The sequence below is a fragment of the Panthera pardus genome, unplaced genomic scaffold (genome assembly GCF_024362965.1).
Source record: "Panthera pardus isolate Hobbes unplaced genomic scaffold, ASM2436296v1 HiC_scaffold_6, whole genome shotgun sequence".
NCBI lineage: Eukaryota > Metazoa > Chordata > Mammalia > Carnivora > Felidae > Panthera > Panthera pardus.
In genome coordinates, this window is record NW_026526991.1 from 4770597 (window position 1) to 4789624 (window position 19028).

At 50.8% G+C, this 19028-nt stretch overlaps 1 protein-coding gene across 3 annotated transcripts in view; it reads right to left on the bottom strand.

The window, feature by feature from the left end:
- Positions 1-19028, bottom strand: part of SCUBE1 (signal peptide, CUB domain and EGF like domain containing 1) — a 130461-nt gene that overhangs the window by 95331 nt on the left and 16102 nt on the right. For all 3 annotated transcript variants that reach the window (XM_053894637.1, XM_053894635.1, XM_053894636.1), the window contains exon 3: positions 13608-13736. In XM_053894637.1, the coding sequence (XP_053750612.1) occupies positions 13608-13736 (129 nt within the window). The remainder of the gene's footprint in view (positions 1-13607; positions 13737-19028) is intronic.

Genomic DNA, 19028 nt, shown 5'->3' on the forward strand with positions numbered 1-19028 from the left:
ATCATGCCCGTTTTGCAGAGAACAAAATTGAGCCTGAGAAGGAGGTGGCATGTGTCCAAGGTCACAAAAGGAGTACGTGGCCCAGAGCTGGGACTGGAAGCGCTGAGGCCACATGGCCCCGTGTCAGTAGACAGGGACAAGCATCAGTGCAAGAGGATGGGGGGAGCTCTCTGACCCCGGGAGGGCGGGGAGCAGCGGCTCGTATGCGGCAGGAGCGCCGCGTGGAACGTGAGGCGTGGGCCCCGGCCAAGGGGCTTCACCCACGGCCCAGGGTCCAGCTCAGAAAGTCATCGGTTCTCTTTACAAAGTATGCTGGCTTCGCACACCAGCGGTAAGTGAGAATTAGGTAATTCACACCCGTCGAGCCCTCGGTCACGTGCCAGGCACCGTGCTACGTGCTGTACGAAGCTCGCCTCATTCCGTGTCCCCATCATCCCTGTGCAGCAAGCGGTCCTCGCAGCCCCGCCCTACCGATGAGGATACGGAGGCCCAGAGAAGTGACGTTACTTGCTCAAGGTCACAAAGCAAGTAAGTGATCGATCCGGGATTCAAAGCTAGGCAGGCTCACTCCCTATACTTCTTGAGGGCTGGGACCATGTCATCTACTTCCTGACAGTGAGCTCAGGACAGGTGCTCGTGAGATCCCTACGAATCGAATCCAGCTTTCGCTGCCATCTAGGAGCTCCAGACTCTCATATACCGCCCCCCCCACCCCTGCCCCACCACCCAGACCTGATTACTCCGCCGACTTCCGAACTCACACACCGTTTCCATCTGCACGGCTGTCGCGCATCCCGGCCGAACGTGGCCAGACTGACCCTCAAGTCCGCCCCTCCCAGCTCCAGCCTGACCTGCCCCCCAGGCTTCCGCACCTGAGCCGCTGCCCGCAGTCGCCCACAGACTCCAGGCGGTTGGTGGTGGTTACGCTTTTTCCCCTCACCTCTCACGTCAAACCCATAAGCGATTCCTGTGGGCTCTGCTTTCAAAATGTGTTCTGAATTCAACCACCTCTCGTCACCCGCACCGCCGGCACCCTGGAGTGAGCCACCACCGTCTCAGACCCAGACGGCCACAGTGGTCTCTCCCTCTTCCTCCCTGGGACACATTTTCTACTTCGTAGCCAGAAAGCAAATCCCTTTAAGTTAACATGCCCATCAGATTATGTCAATCCCTAGCTAAAGTGTCCCATGGCTCCCAGCTAATTTAGAATAAAATCCCAAGGCCCTTCTAGAACCTATAAGGCCCTGCCTACCTCCTGAGCTCATCTGCGGTCCCTCTCCCTCACTCCCGGGCCTCCAGGCACATTGACCTGTTCCCAAACTCACCCAGCTTCTGCCCATTTCACTTGTCCTCTCCCTTCTGCTGGGTGGGAAGATCCTCCCTGTAATTTTCTAATGGTGGCTTCCTCCTCCTCACTGAGGCCCCCGCCCCCATGTCCCCTCTGCTCGAATGTGGGGACAAGGCCTTTGTAACTGCCTTGACCAGCAGAATTTCGCGGAAGTGCCCACTGGGGCCAGACCGTCAAACTTCCATGCGCTCTCAGACCCAGCCGCCATGCTGCGAGGAAGGCCACCCCAACCCCTGTGGAGAGACCACACGCAGGGGCCGCCCCCAGTGTTCTGGCCGACGGCCAACGTCAACCACTAGACAGCGGCAAAGGAACCTCCAGAGGATTCTAGCCCGGCCACCAAGCCATCCTCAGCCTTCGTGACTTCCCAGCCAGGGCCCCAGACACCGTGGAGCAGACGAGCCGCCCCTGCTGTGCCCCATCTGAATTCCTGACCCAGAGGATCCAAAAGCCAAATTAAATGGTATTTTGTGCCACTAAGTGTGGGGTGGTTTTTCCACGCAGCAGCAGTAACTAGGATTCTACCCTATCCGGTGCATCATCTCTCTCCCCATCACCCTCTATCACGTTATTTTGTTTTATTATTTTCAGTGGAGCTGACCTGCCTGAAGTTACCTTACTGACTTACACATTCACCTGTTTGCTGTCCCCCAACCCCCACCCACCTATGCAGGTTCAACTGGATGTGGGTGATTCTCCTTCTGTTCACTGCTTACTGGTTTCTTCAGCACCCGAAACCATGTCTGGCACACGGCAGGTGCTCCGAACAATTTTCTGGAATAAACGAATGGACGAACGCTAGGCGGAGGGCTTTGGGGTCCCTGCCCTCACGGCCTTCCACCTGCCATTACAGTCGAGAACGTTTCTTTCTTATGATCCCGGGAGTCCCGAGAGAGATGGCCCTTGATCTTTGCCATGAGCCCAGCATGGAGGTCCGCTGAGTGAGAGGGCCCAGGTTATAAGGCACTTTTGCAAATGTGTTTATTTTTTCATTCTGCAAATACTTTTCGCATGCCTGTGATCTGCCAGACATGGCACTGGGCCCCGAGGAGGAAGGTGGAGGGTTACAGGAGACAGCTTCTGCTTTCCTGGGGAGAAGAGAGGACCCCAGCCCACAGCCACAGTGGCCATGTATACAGCGTGGTCACAGGACTTCAGAGCAAAGGCAGAGGCAGGCTGGGTCTTGGGTGACAAGGACCACACCAGGAACCTGCTGCGGGAAGGGCCGCAAGGGAGCAGCAGGGAGGTGCAGAAGGACGGCTGGGCCAGAGGGCGCAGGTTGGCACAGGTTGGCACAGGTGAGGGGTGAGGGGGAACGGCTGACAGGGCCCTGATGAGGGGCCTCATGAGCCAGTAAGCAGAGGCACTGGGTGCTACTGTGGAAGCCATGGGAAGCATGAGAGAAAGCTCTGGAAGAACAGGGCTCTGCACAGTCACACAGGCTAAGGCAACATCCTGAGGGAAGCCCAAGGGGGACACGGGCCGCAGGCTCCTGCCTGGGCCAGGGGAGGCAGTACAGGCTTCGGGGGAGGAGGTGCCCTGGAAGCGAACTCTGGAGTCAGGGGTTCCTTCTTGCCCCCCAGCACGCCACCCACCGGCTGGGCTTGGCAGATGCTAGGATTTCTGGATGTCCTCAGTGACTCCCCAGCTCGCAGGGGGTGCATACCTATCAGCCCGCGGAAGGAAGCCCCTCCTTGAACCTGGCCAGCCTCCCAGAGCTGGTGCTGTTCGGGCACCAGGGGGGGGGCAAGGGGCGGTCGGTGACTTACAGGCCTGCGGGCTTGAGTGGCCAAATGGTCCCAGCTCTGCTGGGTGGCCTTGTGTGGGTCACTTTCCCTCCCTGAGCCTTGGTTTCGCCATTCATAAAAAGGGGATACTAATGGCTTCCGCTTGTGGATGCCACGAGGACCAAGTGACAGACGGGAACACCATATCCTGGACCGCTCCGGGCACGTGGTGGAGACTCATGCAAAGTTCCCTCATCCCGCCTAAGTGGAACTGCCTGCCTAGCACAAGGCTAGGCGTAGAGTAGGTGCTCAATAAGCATTAATGGGAAAGGAGTGATGTCGTTAATGATGCTTTTCTGCGGAACCCGGCTACAGATGGCTTGTGTTCAGCAGGGGAAAAAGTGCTGAGAAGCAAGTTCAAAACTCAAACTGTGAGCAACCTGAGAAACGTATTTTTCAGTAAGTCAAGGTAAAGACCGGGGTCAAAGAAAACATCTGGCTAAATGAACGAGTGGCTTTGGAGAAAAAGGGCCCTTGCTTTGCGGAGATGGGGAAAAATTATCCACTGCTGGTTTTAATTTAAGATGAAAAAAACATCTTATTCTATTAGCCTAAATATTGCTCTCATGTCCAACTGCATGGAGTTTGGAATAATATTTTTCAAACAGAACTACTGCTATTTCAAGTAATTACAATGCTAAAAGCAGGCATTTGGGGTTGAGCAAGGATCTCATCCTGGTTTCAAATCCCTCTGGTGTCATTTTCTGTTATATTTGAGAAATTCCTCAATAAAGATGTCAAATAGAGAGAGGGTTTTGCTCCCCAGAGGGCAGATTTGGCCACCCTCCCAGGCAAGCCATCTCCACAAAAAAAATAACCTCGTTTGCTCAAAAGAAAAGGTTCAACTGTGAAAACGCAGGCGAGAAAGGAACCCGTAAGCCATCAGCCTCCTTTCTCCTAATGAAGTCAGAATGCTTTTCATACTCTGCTGATCAGGATTTAGTCCAGCCTTCATCCCCAAGGAGCTCAGTGGTGGTTGAGAGAGGAATGTTACGGCTGGACAAGACTCCTGACCCAGACTCCTACACACCAAAAAACAGGAGGTGCAAACCAGCCTGACTGTCCCTGACGGCCGACGGGCCGTGAGTGGGGCTCACGGTGACGGACTAGAGACGGTCAGGACTACGCAAGGCAGTGAGAACGGACAACCTTCCAACAACTCTGTCAGCCTCCAGAACCACTGAGCACCCACCGGGCGCAGGCCCTGTGCTGGCAGCTTCACCAGGAAGCACGAGCACAATTCCCACTGAGACCAAGCAGGTAATTAAATGCCTAAAGCTGCTGATTGTCAGCAACAGGGCACGGTGAGGACTGTAGCAAACAGGAAGTACACTCCCCCTCCAAAGAGGGCAGCCGCAGCACAGCATCCGGGCTTCCACTCTGGCAAATCTCGAGTGATGTACGGGCAAATCTCGCCACGCTGAGACGTGGGCAAGAGATGTCCCTGTGCTGGGCCTCGTGCTTTGCGGGGGGCGGGGGTAGGGGGGGTGGTCCCTGCTCTGCCCCTCCTGTGGCTGCAGCCCTCCCTACGGAGTAAGGAGTCCAGAGGGGGTCATGTGCACCTGAACACACACACACCTTTCTAGACCACACTCTGGGTATTTGAGACCCTAAAATTCCCTGCCCAAATGGCCCCAAATCTTTTCTCAAAGGGACAGATGACACTTAGGACCAAGCAATGGAAAAAGGACAGGTGGTGTGGGAGCAAACGGCCAGAGCCTGAACATTCAGGTTAGCGTGTCTTCAGGCTCCCCGTGGTGCGGGGACGCAGCCAGCCATTCCACTGCCGCTCGATGACGTGAAGCTTCAAGGACTCCCGGATTCTAAACTCCAGTCTAGCCTTCCAAAGGTCATTAGGAAGGAGTATCGCTCAAGGCAGAAGAGAGGGATTATATTCCAGCTTTGAAGCTTTGTAACTTTTACATACATAGCCATGTGGCATCCAGGCCTCCGTCTGTATTCCTGCCCAAGCCCCACAGTGTCAGGGGCTGGGTGAATGTGGCCGAGCAGGAACGATGCTGGAAATTACGACTTTTATGGGACATTCTTTGACTTTCTAATTTTTATTAGGTTGATTGGTTTCTAAGTTTTTATTTTAATAACCTGGCGCTCATGACGGCAAGTGCACTCCTGAATCCCCCCCGTTTCACCCATCCCCTCCCCCCTCTGGTGACCATCAGTTTGTTCTCTATAGTTGAGTCTGTTTCTTGCTTTCTCTCTCTCATTCCCCCCCCCCTTTGCTCATTTGTTTTGTTTCTTAAATTGCACATATAAGTGAAATCATTTGGTATTTGTCCTTCTCTGACTGGCTTACTTCACTTAGCACAATTCTCTCTAGCTCCATCCATGTTGTTGCAAATGGCAAGATTTCATTCTTTTTAACGGCTAAATAATATTCCATTGTATATACATAATACATCTTCACCCATTCATCAATCGATGCACACTTGGGTTGCTTCCGTATCTTGGCTATTACAAACAATGCTGCTATAAACATAGGGGTGCTATAAACATTAGTGTTTCTGTATTTTTTGGGTAAATACTCAGTCTGATTGCTGGACTGTAGGGTAGTTCTATTTAAAACAATTCTTGTTTAACGTTTATTTATTTTTTGAGAGACAGAGAGACAGAACATGAGCAGGGGAGGGGCGGAGAGAGAGGGAGTGATAGATTCCGAAGCAGGTTCCAGGCTCTGAGCTGTCAGCACAAAGCCCAACACGGGGCTCGAACTCACGAACCGCGAGATCATGACCTGAGCCGAAGTCAGACGCTTCACTGACTGAGCCACCCAGGCGCCCCAGGGTAGTTCTATTTTTAACTTTTGGAAACTCCACACTGTTTTTCACAGTGGCTGCACCAGTTTGCACTCCCACCAACAGTGCATGAGGGTTCCTTTTTCTCCACATCCTCATCCAACACCTGTGGTTTGTTGTGTTTATGATTTTAGCCATCCAGACTGGTGTGAGTGTATCTCATTGTGGTTTTGATTTGCATTTCCCTGATGATGAGTGATGTTGAACTTCTTTTCATGTGTCTGCTGGCCATCTGGCTGTCTTCCTTGGGAAAGTGTCTATTCATGTCTTCTGTCCATTTTTTAATTGGATTGTTTGTTTTTTGGGTGTTGAGCTGTGTGAGTGCTTTATGTATTTTGGATACTAATCCTTTATCAAATATGTCATTTGCAAATATCTTCTCACATTCTGTAGGATGCCTTTTAGTTTTGTTGATTGTTTCCTTTGTTGGGCAGGAGCTTTCTATTTTCATGTAGTCCCAAGAGTTTGTATTTGCTTTTTTTTCCCCTTGCCCCAGGGGACCTATCTAGAAAACAGTTGCTACAGTCGATGCCAGAGACATTATTGCCTGTGCTCTCTTCTAGGATTTTTATGGTTTCAGGTTTCACATTTAGGTCTTTAATCCATCCTGAATTTATTTTTGTGTATGGTGTAATAAAGTGGTCCGGTTTTCCCAACGCCATTTGTTGAAGAGATGGCCTTTTTCCCATCGGATATTCTTTCCTGTTTTATCAAAGATTAATTTGCCATATAATTGTGGGTTTGTTTCTGGGTTTTCTATTCTGTTCTATTGATCTATGTGTCTATTTTTGTGCCGGTCCCATACTGTTTTGATGACTACAGCTTTGTAATAACTTGAAGTCTGGAATTGTGATGCCTCCAGGTTTCCTTCTCTTTTTCAAGATTGCTTTGGCTACTTGGGGTCTTCTGTGGCACCATACGAATTTTAGGATTGTTTGTTCTAGTTCCTGTGAAAAATGTTATTGGTATTCTGACAGGCACTGCATTAAATCGGTAGATTGCTTTGGGTAGTGTAGCCATTTTGACAATATTTGTTCTTCCAACCCAGAAGGAGGAATGTCTTTCCATTCCATTGTGTCGTCTTCAATTCATTTCATCAGTGTTTTATAGTTTTCAGAGTACAGGTCTTTCACATCTTTGTTTAGGTTTATTCCTAGCTATCTTATTATTTTTGGTGCAACTGTAAACAGGATTGTTTTCTTAGTTTCTCTCTTTGCTGCTTCGTTATTAGTGTATTGAAATGCTATAGGCCTTTGTAGATTGATTTTGTATCCTGCAATGCTACTGAATTTGTTGATCAGTTCTAGCAGTTTTTTTGGTGGAGCCTTTAGGGTTTTCTGTCTCTTGTATCATGTCATCTGTGAATAGTGATTTGGATTCGGAGTCCTTTTATATCTTTTTCTTGTCTGATTGCTGTAGCCAGGGCTTCCAGTGCTATGTCTAATAAAAGTGGTGACAGTGGACATCCCTGTCTTGTTCCTGATCTTAGGGGAAAGGCTCTCAGTTCTTCCCCACTGAGGATGATGTTAGCTGTGGGTTTTTCATATATCACCTTTATTATGATTTTTTTTTTAATTTTTGAGAGAGAGAGAGAGAGCGCGCAAGCAGGAGAGGGGCAGCGAGAGAGAGGGAGACACAGAATCTGAAGCAGGCTCCAGGCTCTGAGCTGTCAGCACAGAGCCAAGATGTGGGGCTCGAACTCATGAACCATGAGATCATGACCTGAGTCAAAGTTGGATACTTAATTGACTGAGCCACCCCAGGTACCCCTGGCCTATATTATGTTGAAGTATGTTTCCTCTAAACTTTTGTTGAGGGTTTTTATCATGAATGGATGTTGTACTTTGTCAAATGCTTTTTCTGTGCCTACTGAAATGAGATGGTTCTTATACTCTCTTATTGACATGATGTATCATGTTGATTGATTTATGAATTTTTTTTAAAGCAGTGCCTTTTTAAAATGTTTGTTTATTTTGAGAGAGAAAGAAAGAGAGAGAGAGAGAGAGATGAGCAGGGAAGGGCAAAGAGAGAAGGAGAGAGAGAATCCCAAGTCGCTTAACTGACAGAGACACCTAGGCACCCTGATTTATGAATACTGAGCCACTCTTGCAACTCAGGAATAAATCCCACTTGATCACGGCGAATGCTTTTTTCTTTTTTTTAATGTCATATTGGACTTGGTTTGCCAGTATTTTGATGAGGATTTTTACATCTATGTTCATCAGAGATGTTGGCCTGCTGTCCTCTTTTCTTGTGTGGTGTCTTTACATGGTTTTGGTGTTAGGGTAATGCTGGTCTCATAGAATGAATTTGGAAGTTTTCCTTCCTCTTCTATTTTTTGGAATAGTTTTGAGAGGAACAGGTATTAACTCTTCTTTAAATGTTGGGTAGAATTTGCCTGTGAAGCCATCTGGCCCTGGACTTTTGTCTATTGGCTGTTTTGTGATTATTGAATCGATTTCATTGCTGGTAATGGGTCTGTTCACATTTTCTATTTCTTCCTGCTCTCATTTTCATTAGGTTCTACGTTTCTAGGAATTTATCCATTTCTTCCAGATTGTCCAATTTGTCGTAATATTCTCTTATAATTGTTTGTATTTCTGTGGTGTTTGTTATTTCTCCTTTTTATTTGTGATTTATTTAGTTCCTTTCTCTTTTTCTCTTGATAAGTGTGGCTACAGGTTTATCAATTTTTACTATTTTTTCAAAGAACCAGCTCCTGGTTTCATTGATACGTTCTACTGAGTTTTTTTTTTAGCTTCTATTTCATTTATTTCTGCTCTAATCTTCATTATTCTCTTCCTTCTGCTGGTTTTGTTTTTATTTGTTGTTCTTTTTCTAGCTCCTTTAGGTGTAAGGTTAGGTTGTTTGAGATTTTTCTTGCTTCTTGAGGTAGACCACCTGTATTGCTATAAACTTCTCTCTTAGAACTTTCACTGCATCCCAAAGGTTTTGAACGGTTGTTGTTTTTTTTTTAATGTTTATTTATTTTTGAGAGAGAGAGATAGAACATGAGCAGGGGAGGGGCAGAGAGAGGGAGACATAAAATCCGAAGCAGGTTCCAGGCTGTGAGCTGTCAGCACAGAGCCTGACGTGGGGCTTGAACTCACAGACTGCAAGATCGTGACCTGAGCCGAAGTCAGGTGCTTAACCGACTGAGCCACCCAGACACCCCTGAACTGTTGTGTTTTCATCTTCATTTGTTTCCATGTACTTTTTCATTTCTTCTTTTATTTCCTGGTTGACCCATTCATTGTTTAGTAGCATTTTATTTAATGTCCAAGTACTTGTGGTCTTTTCAGAATTTGCTCTCGTGGTTGACTTCTAGTCTCATAGTGTTGTGGTCGGAAAACACGCATGGTATGACTTCCATCTTTTAGAATCTGTTGAGGCTTGTTCTGTGGCCTGATGTGTGATCTATTCTGTGACATCCCTTGATTTCTTTTCTAGTTTTCTTTATGTTTTATTTTTTATAGTTGAGAGAGAGACAGAGAGCGCGTAGGGGAGGGGCAGAGAGACAGGAACAGAATCCGAAGCAGGCCCCAGGCTCCGAGCTGTCAGCACAGAGCCCGACGCGGGGCTCGAACTCACGAACCACGAGATCGTGACCTGAGCCGAAGTCGGACGCTTAACCGACTGAGCCCCCCAGGGACCCCGACAGCCCTCGTTTTTCAAACATTCACAAGCCATTGACTGATGATGGCGACAGTGGTGATTACAAAACCACTGGGAGGACGGACCAAACGTGCTTGCAGGCTGGATGGCGACTGCGGGCTGCCGGTTTGAAACCTCCACCGCGCCATGACAACAGCATGCAGCACCTGTGCAAAGTGTGACATCTGTACATGCAGCTCTCCGTATGTGCTTTTGCACGTGACTGTCACGGTGACCCTCTGAGACGGGGACCTACGTTGTCGTTAGGGGAATGGGGCTTGCAGGGTTTGAGGAGCTGGTCCTAAACCGTCGACTCTTGAGCGGCGGTTCCGGAACTTGAGCCTGCATCTTCCAACTCCAAGCCCAGCTTCCTCTTGTAGCGTTCTGTGTTTCAGCCAACGTTCATCCCGACACACACCGGACACTTAACCCTCACGGCATGTTACGGATGAGGGATTTGAGGCTCTACGAGGTCACGTGATCGGTGTGGGATACAGCCGGTTGGAAGCAAGGTCTGACTTCTCTAGAGCCAGAGTTTTGTCTTGAGAAGGAAAAAGCCCAAACAAAAACAAGTCTGTTGGGAAGGTTCCGCCCTCAGCCAGAAGGAGAGGAGCCACAGAGAGAGCCTTTTCTCGGTTGCCATATGTGTGAGTTAGAGCCGTACGGAGGTGCAATCTGTGCTCGGAGGTGGGGGCGGGGGGAGTCTTACCAGTTCTTGAAATTAACCAGCATGAAGAGAATATGTTGTAAAAATAAAAATAAACCCACCCAGACTTTGCCGTTAGACGGGAGGCACTGGGCGAACGTGCCGTCGTCCAGAACCAGGCTATTTACAGACACGTGGTCCCGCGCAGGTGCGAGCGCCGTGACCAGGAGGGGAGCCCCACAGGTCAGACACAGCCCGGGGAGTGTGTGTGGCTGGCTCTGGCCTCCACGGGCCCACCTCAATGAATCTCTTTCTGAAAGTCAGTCGGTGGATGGACGCCCGTGACGTCTGGAGTCCTCGGTGACAGGCACTCTGCTAGACGCTCTATAGCCACCATCCCGTTCACTCCTTACAAGACGGGGACTACGGATCCCATTTTACGGGTGAGGAAACTGAGGTAGGGGGGCGACGTGGCTGGCCAAAGGGCACACGGCTGGTAACTGGCAGAGCCAGGATCTGAGCCCGGAACTGGCGGTCCCCGAGGTCCGTCACCTTGGCCACAGGGTGCTGTTCCCTGTTGTCTCGCAGAGATATCATCTCTGCCTTCCCGGACTAGTCAATTACCGAAACCAGCCTGTCATCTGAGAAAGTGGCAGACGACTGGTAAAAGTAAGGGCTTATGCTTTAGGAGGATTGAACGAGACAGCACTCGGATGGTACTTAACTCGGGGTCTGGCACAATAAACGTCCTACAGGACAGCCCTGGTCTTTCCGATCTAACCGAATGCCCTGCCTACCTCTGCAGCCTTCTGACGTGCCTGCCACCCACACTGAGCCCAGCTGCCCACCACCCCCCCCCCCCAGCCCTCTGCCCAGGCTGGGCCCTCGTCCCAGCAAGTGGCCTTCTAACCTCTGCAGGACCCGCTTGAGGAGTCACCCCGTGTCCAACCCCACCCTCGCCCGATGCAGGGGAGGCTCCTCACAGGCCCCATCTGGGCTTCAACGGCCCGCTGTCCAGACTTCCACTTCGGCACTTACTTTGGGTGTAATTACGTGTTCACAGATCTGTTTCCCATAACAAGTTTGTCTGAGATCCAGCAGGCATTAAACAGAAACAGGCAGGGAAATCTACAGCTAATACACCACGGAGAGGAAAAGTTCCAGGGCACCGGGGACGCCACACTTCCTGTGCCATGCATCACCACGCCCGCTGGCACAGGGGAAGGTCGGCTGGGCCCTTTCATCGAGTTCTGCATCGAAAGCCAAAAAAACATCCAAATGACCCTCTGACCCAGTGGTTCCGTTCCTGGGAAGACTTGTTAAAGGCAACAATTAAACAAATAAGAAAAAAAAAATTTCTTTCTTTCCTTATTTTGAGAGAGCGAGCGCGCGAGCAAGCCCCTAGCCGGGGAGGGGCAGAGGGAAGGAGAGACAGAACCCTAAGCAGGCTCCGCATTGTTAGTGCAGAGCCTGACGTGGGGCTTGAACTTGCGAACCGTGAGATCATGACCTGAGCCGAGACCGAGAGTGGGATGCTAAACTGACCGAGCCGCCCAGGCGCCCAAGAAAATATAAATTTAAGCCCAGAATCACCTCCAGCCTCGGTTGCTGAAAACAAGCAAATGAAATAAGCAAACGATCTTATTTGCCAAGCATAAAAGGGAGGTTGAGTCACCCAGAGGAATGGTAATGCCTGCTTGTTGATTATCTGCACGTGCTAAACGCCGATCACTCCACTTCACCGTGTCATTTCGTCCTTGCACACAACCTGCATAATTGTCCCTATTTCACAGTGGGGAAGACTGAGGCTCAGAGGTTGTGATGATAGTGACAGCGACTAGAATGGAGAACTCCGTGCCGGGCATGCTTCTCAGCATCAGGACATCATGTCAGCTCCTGCTCACCAGGGTCTGTGAGGAAGCCACCCTTTGGAACCCCCGCCACCAACAAGGGACCGAGACCCAGAGACAGTAATAATGTATCCACAGCCACGCTCCCGTCAAGTTCATGGTCTTACTTCCTCAGCTCTAGCCATTGTGCCCTGTGTCACTCCAGCGGCCAGTAGCAAAAGAGGGCCTGGGGGACAGGTACCTCTGCTTTGAGACCCTGTGCTTCCTGCCACGATGGTGTTCCTGCTGCAGACCACAAGCCACCTCTGTGATGGGTTGAATTATGTCCCCCAAAAGATGCTGAAGTCCTAAAGACCAGCATCTGTGGAACCGTAACGGAGATAGGGTCTTTGCAGATGAGGTCATGGGAATATGACTGTGTCCGTATAAAGCAGAGAGGTTTGGACACAGAGACACGCATGGAACAGAGGCAATGTGCAAACACGGGGAGACCGTGACTGACTAGCACAGAATGCCCGAAGCGACCAGAAGCTAGGAGAGAGGCCTGGAGCAGATTCTCCTCGGAAGCCCTCAGAAGGAATCAACTCTGCTGACAGCCTGACTTCAGACTCCTGGCCTCCAGCCTGCGAGAGAACACGTTTCTGTCGTCTCGGCCACTCAGCGTGGCACATCGTTATGGCAGCCCCGGGTTATTAGTCAACTTAGCAGATTATGAGGCAACCACAAAATGGTGAGCACAGGGGCCAGGCTGAGAGTACCCGAGGTGCACATGATGTTAAAGGGGCCACCTGACTGCCACCACAGGAAATCACAGCTGGGTGCAGAGAAGGCGGCAAGCAAACGCACCAGCGCGACTAAGCCATTTTCCAATTCTTTCCGTTCTCTTACATCTTCCCAATTTTATTGTATTACTCTTATAACTGGCTTAAACGTATGCGTTTGAACCAGGAGAATCTGGAGATACAGAAGAATTCCTTGTTACGGGCTGAACTGTGTTCCCCAAATCCACATGTCGGAGCCCTAACCCCCTAGTGCCTCAGAACGTGACCTATCTGGAGACACAGCCTTTAAAGTGGTAATTGAGTTACAAATGGGTTGTGAAGACAGGCCCCACTCCAGGAAGACCGGTGCCCTTATAAGAGGAGGTGAGGACACACACAGAAAAAGGAGAGACACAGAGAGACAGAAACCAGCTACGTGTATGCAGAGATGACCGTGTGAACACAAGCAAGAAGGTGGCCGTCTGCAAGCCAAGGAGAGAGGCCTCAGAAAACCCAACCCCGCCAACGTCTTGACCTCAGACTTCCAACCTCCGGGACTGTAAGAAAATAAATTGCTGTTGTTTGAGCCTACCGGTCTATGCTATTTTGTTCTGGCGGCCGTAGCAAAGCAATACCAGGAACCAGGGCGGGGAGGGGGCGAGACTTCCCACGGCCCCCAGCACCGCACGCTGGAGCCGAAGAACAGGCAGGGCGAGCCTCGCAGGCAGGGCACGGCGGCGTCACTCACCCAGGCAGTTGTGTCCATCGTGGGCCAACATGAAGCCGTCAAAGCAGGTGCACCTGTAGTTCCCCGGGATGTTGATACATTCGTGCACACAGCCCCCATTGTAGTAGTCATTCTCACATTCGTCGATGTCTGCAAAACGAGGGCCAGGAGAGGGATCAGAGGAAGGGCCTGGGGGTCTGGCCGCCCCGCTACCACTGAGGCCCCCAGGGCATGACTGGTTTGGGGGTGGTGGGGGGAATGACTCAGTAGGTGTTCACTAAAGTCCTTGCCGGGGGCCGGGGACCCGCAGACGACAACGACAAGGCTCCTGGCTCTGCAGCGAGGCCGGCCACCTCCTCACAGGGCAGAGCCACGTGCCAAGCCACATGCAGGGGGCCTTCACCATAGCGAAGCAGACACGATTCACACCCAGCGCTGCCTCCCTCAAAAGCCTCCCAATAGCTGCACGTGGGGGCCCTGTTTAAAATCCCCCCACGCCGGCTGCCTTCAGTCTATCTGAAAGCCTCCCAGAGACAGAGCTCATTACGTGTGAAGCAGGGAGTACTGAGTAACGTGAACTTTGCGCACCGCCAAAAGCGTCGCCTCTGCAGTGAGAGGAAAGTCCGCACACTCTGCCGAAACAGTTTCCTTCCCCAGCAACGTCTGAAGCCTGGATTTCCACCGCTCCAGTTTCCTTGTTGTAACAAAGGCTTCTGTCTCATAAACAATGGCCAACAGCCTCTGGAAAGGTCACCCCTTTCGCTGTTTTAAGTCTTTTGCAACATTTCCCATCAGGGGTCAAAGGGCTATCAGTTCTAGAGTTCCAGAGAGATTTGAGAGACCTCAGAGAATAATAGGAACGCGCCTAGTTAACATTCAACGAGCCGCTTCTATCCCCAAGGCCTGCTGGCAACACCATATGTCATTACCTCCCCACACCGCCCAGTAACTTGGGAAGGGGGACACCGTTATCCTTATTCCACTTTACAAGGGCACCAAAGAAAGCGAGGCACAGGGACGCCAGACCCCGGCCCGAGGTCACACACCTAGAAAGTGGTACCAGTGGGATTCGAACCGGGCAGCCTGGCCTGGGAGCCCCATGGGGCGCGAGCCCACCGCATCTCTGGGAGTAGCAAGCAGGGGGAGCCGGGGCCCAGGGAGAACCACCCCCAGCACCGCCTGGGGGCACCTGCCCTTCTCCCAGCTCTGCCTGGGCTTCGGCAACCCCTGCCCAAACGCTCCCCGGATTCGCAGTCTCAGCCCCCACCCCGGCCGACTTCCACAGGCAACACAGGAAGGCCTGGAAAAGGGAGCCGGAAGTGCCCCACGGGGGAACCGGAAGTACTGTGCTCAGGGCAACCGGAAGCGCCGAGCTAAGGAGAACCGGAAGTGTCTCTCGGGAAAAATCAGTCCCTCCCCTCCAGGGTCAAAATGGGACACTGGAAGCCAGGTTCCGGCTGCGGAAGCCGGTCCAAAGAAGAGAGCGTTCTGAAGGCAAGCCTGGCTGCTCCCTCAAAGGCCTGGCATAGAGAGACACCCAGCTCCGTACTCTCCCCGTGCTGGTCCTGAGGGTAGAGCTGCACCCAGCGGAGGAAAGCCACGGGGGGCGAACTGGAGTTCGCAGGTAGGAATGTCCATTTGGTCAGAGGCCCTCTCAGGAGGTAGTGAGCTCCCCGACTCAGGAGATGACCAACCACTGTCTAGACGTCTGCCTGCCAGTGATGTTGCCAGCAGATGGGATAACTTCGGTGAAAATGGCGGCGCGAAAATGCCAGAAAACAGAGCCCGGACTGTGCCCACCGGTGCAGCCGTGACGAGGGAATAACAAAGGAGTCCGGATCCCCAAAGGGGTGGGAGACAGGAGCTCCCATCAAACCCGCCTGCCATGGCCGTCAGCGTCAGCTGGGAAGCCGACTCAGTTCTGCAAGTCAGTTGGATTGTTCTTAACCATTATATTTAATGCGCTGAGACATTTTAAATACCACTGAAGTTAGAGATAAGATTTCACGTTTGAAAGGGCACATGGGTTTATAAGACGGAGACGTTGATTACTTCTCATTCTCTGCGGCCCTGACCTTTTGCCAGAGCCCCAGATAAACCAATCCAGCCACCTTTCCCCCTGAATCTCCCGGACACTCCAAAGGCAACACGGCCTGATTTTAATTCATCAGCCTGTACTTCCCTCGGGGTCCCTGTCCCCGTGGATACCGTAATCCTTCCACCTCTCCACCAACATCACAGCAGCTTCCAAAGCATGGCTTTTCTACACCCTTAACATGGTTGCAGTCTGCCCACTGGTCACCCAACCCACCACCCGCTCAGCATCAGCATCGTCTCTCATCTGATCTGAACACAGCAGCTCCCAAACCGTTCCCTTCCTCCTTTCCTTCGTGTAAACAGTGACTCAGGAGAAGATGGCCTGGTCCCAGCTCTGGGGGGGGGGGGGGGGGGGGGCTGGTCAGTCCAACCCAGACAGTACCTGCATCAGCTATTGGTTCCAGGGCGGGCATGTGACTTAGGTTGGATCAGTCAGATTGAGCGGAAGGACTTCTACCCCATGCTCGGGTAAAAGAATTCTCTCTCTCAAGTTGTACCCCAGAGGGAAGTGTGCAGACATTTCCTCCTGAAACATACACCGGCTCATTGAATTTTCATAGCAACCCTCTGGAGCGGGTGTTCTAACTTCATTTGAAGGTTGAGCAAACTGAAGTGCAGAGAGGCGAGGTAATTGCTCAAGGTCACACAGTACATGGTAGGGCAAGGGTCAGAAGGAAGGTCTTTCAGTCTGAAAAAGCGGTGTCCTTTCTAGTGAGTTAGAATGCCCATGACGTGCCAGGCATTGGCAAATTACTTTATGCCCCTTATTTCACCCTTGGCACATCTGCACCGTGTGCTGCGAGAGTGTTATCTCATCATCCAAACACCTATTTGTGCATCCATCCTTCCACGTGTCTATGCATGCTAACATCTATTCATCTAAATAGCCGACCACCCTCCCATTCCTCCAATCCTCTATTATTCACCCATCCAATTGTGCAGCCAGATATCTGCCCACGTGTCTAACTATGCATCCATCCATCTAAATATTAGGCTAGGCACCCATCCTTAACACCTAAACATCCATTCACTCATCCACCTACCCAAATGTCTGACCACCTATCCATCCGTCGATCCACATCCATCGATCCAAACACCCATCCATCCCTCCGCACGTGCACACACACACCACCCTTACCCACTCTTCCATTATCCAGCCATTCACCCACCCATCCATTTCTGCAAACACGATCCATCTAAACAGCTTATGAAATACATACAATAAGATTTTCAAAAAGAATAAGGTGTTAGGAAGAAGAAGAAGAAGAAGAAGAAGAAGAAGAAGAAGAAGAAAAAGAAAAAGAGGAAGAAGGAGGCGGAGGAGGAGGAAATAATGAGGGTTGAAGAGTAAGAGAAAGCTGGTGAAACCCTGCAAAATTACGTTTGGTAATTTCCAGCACGATTTCAAAAAGTTGGCCACAAATACGGCTCTGAGCCTCCTGGAAGCCAAAGCAAAGAAGGAAACACTATCAGTTAGAGTCACCACGTCCATAAAATGCAAGGAAACCGGCTCTTTCAATGGCGGGAAGGTCTAAGAAAAACATCTCTTACCCTGGTTAACATAATCGTATGCCCCAATTTGCTTGGCATAGTCCCAGTTTATGCTGGAATCACTAAGAAAACACTCTGCACCTGCAAACTAACAAACTATTTGGTCACTATACCCATAATGCATTATAAAGAGATTGCTAAGTAATCAATAAAACAACTCTAGCCTTTCCTTCCTGGGACACCCTATAGTGTCAGCCACAGTCGATGCCAGTTTGGCAGAAGAGTGCAGGCATGTCTATGGCTCACTGTCTTCCCTTCATTTATCTCCGAAGGATTCCCCCACATCCAAGCATGTTAGAACCATCAGTTCCCCTTTAATCCCCGGGCCTGACGTGCCTCTGAGATCAGCCTGTAATACCTGCTCACAAACGAAGCCCCCCTCCCCTGAGGTCTGTGTCTGTGCATTGAGGTTTTGTCTTTTGTAATCATGTTTGGTTTTTTTTTAATACATAAGAGATAAACACACAAACAAATCAGCTAAAATCATCTCTGCCGAAGCAAGTGGATTTATTACTGTGATAAATGTATCCGTGAGCTGCCAGCCCCGGAGAAGGCCACGCAGGCTTCCAAGATGCCCCCTCGGGCTCTGACTACTTTTTCAGGACTGTTAAAGCCGGAGAGTGAGGGTGCCTGGGTGGCTCGGTCGGTTAAGCGTCTGACTCTTGGTATCGGCCCAGGTCACAGTCTCACAGTTCGCCCAAGCCCTGCTTGGGACTCTCTCTCTCTCTCTCTCTCTCTCAAAATAAATCAATAAGCCTTGAAAAAAAAAAGCCAGAGAATGAGAAACAGGCAGATGGGGCAGGGAGAGGGTGAAGGAATGGAGGGGAACAGAGCCAAGCTCTCTGGATGTTTATTCCAAAACGATTATTGTGGGTTGAACTGTGTCGTTCCAAAAAACGTTTCGGTGCCCTAACCCCCAGTATCTGTGAATGTGACCTGATTTGGAAATAGGGTCTTTGCAGATGTAAGCAAGTTAAGATGAGGTCATACTGGAGTGGGACGGGCCCTAATCTAATGACTGGTGTCCTTCTAAGAAGAGGGAAATTTGGATACCCGCAGAGAGGATGCTGGGACAAAGAGGAGAACACCATGGAAGAACAACACACAGACGCACAGAAGGAAGATGGCCAGGTGGCAACGGAGGCAGGCACTGGAGGGCGGAGGCTGTGTGAGAGCCAGGTGTCAGGGCTACTCCCATTTCACTGACATGGAGGCTGAGGCACGGCGTGGCTGAGCACCTTGTCTCCGAGCCCCTGGCCGGGGGCTGTGTTCAAAGGCAGACGCCGCACCTGTTGGAGCCATATCCTTAGGGTGCAAGAGGTGAAGACTTTTGAAAAGCGCTTCATGCTCCAAAAAGTTACTGGGGAGAAAGTGGGAAGGAGACGTCACATGCATCGTTATTTGTGTTTCCCACGTGCATACCTAGCCTTGAGGTTGAGGGGTGGTGATGGGGAGGGGTCACGTGAGTGGGAACCGCAGGGAAGGGGGGGGAGATCTGACCCGAGTGCTCACCCCAGCCATCCCTGCTCCTTCTCCAGCTTGCATTTTCTTTAAAATAAAAGAATTTTTTTTAACGTTTGCTTATTTTCAGAGAGAGTGCCAGAACGTGAGCGGGGGAGGGAGACACAGAATCCGAAGCAGGTTCCAGGCTCTGAGCTGTCAGCATAAAGCCCGATGCGGGGTTTGGAGCCATGAGATCATGACCAGAGCCGAAGTCAGATGCTTAACCGACTGAGCCACCCAGGTGCCCCGCATTTTCTTTCTTTTTTTTTTTGTTTTTTGTTTTTGTTTTTC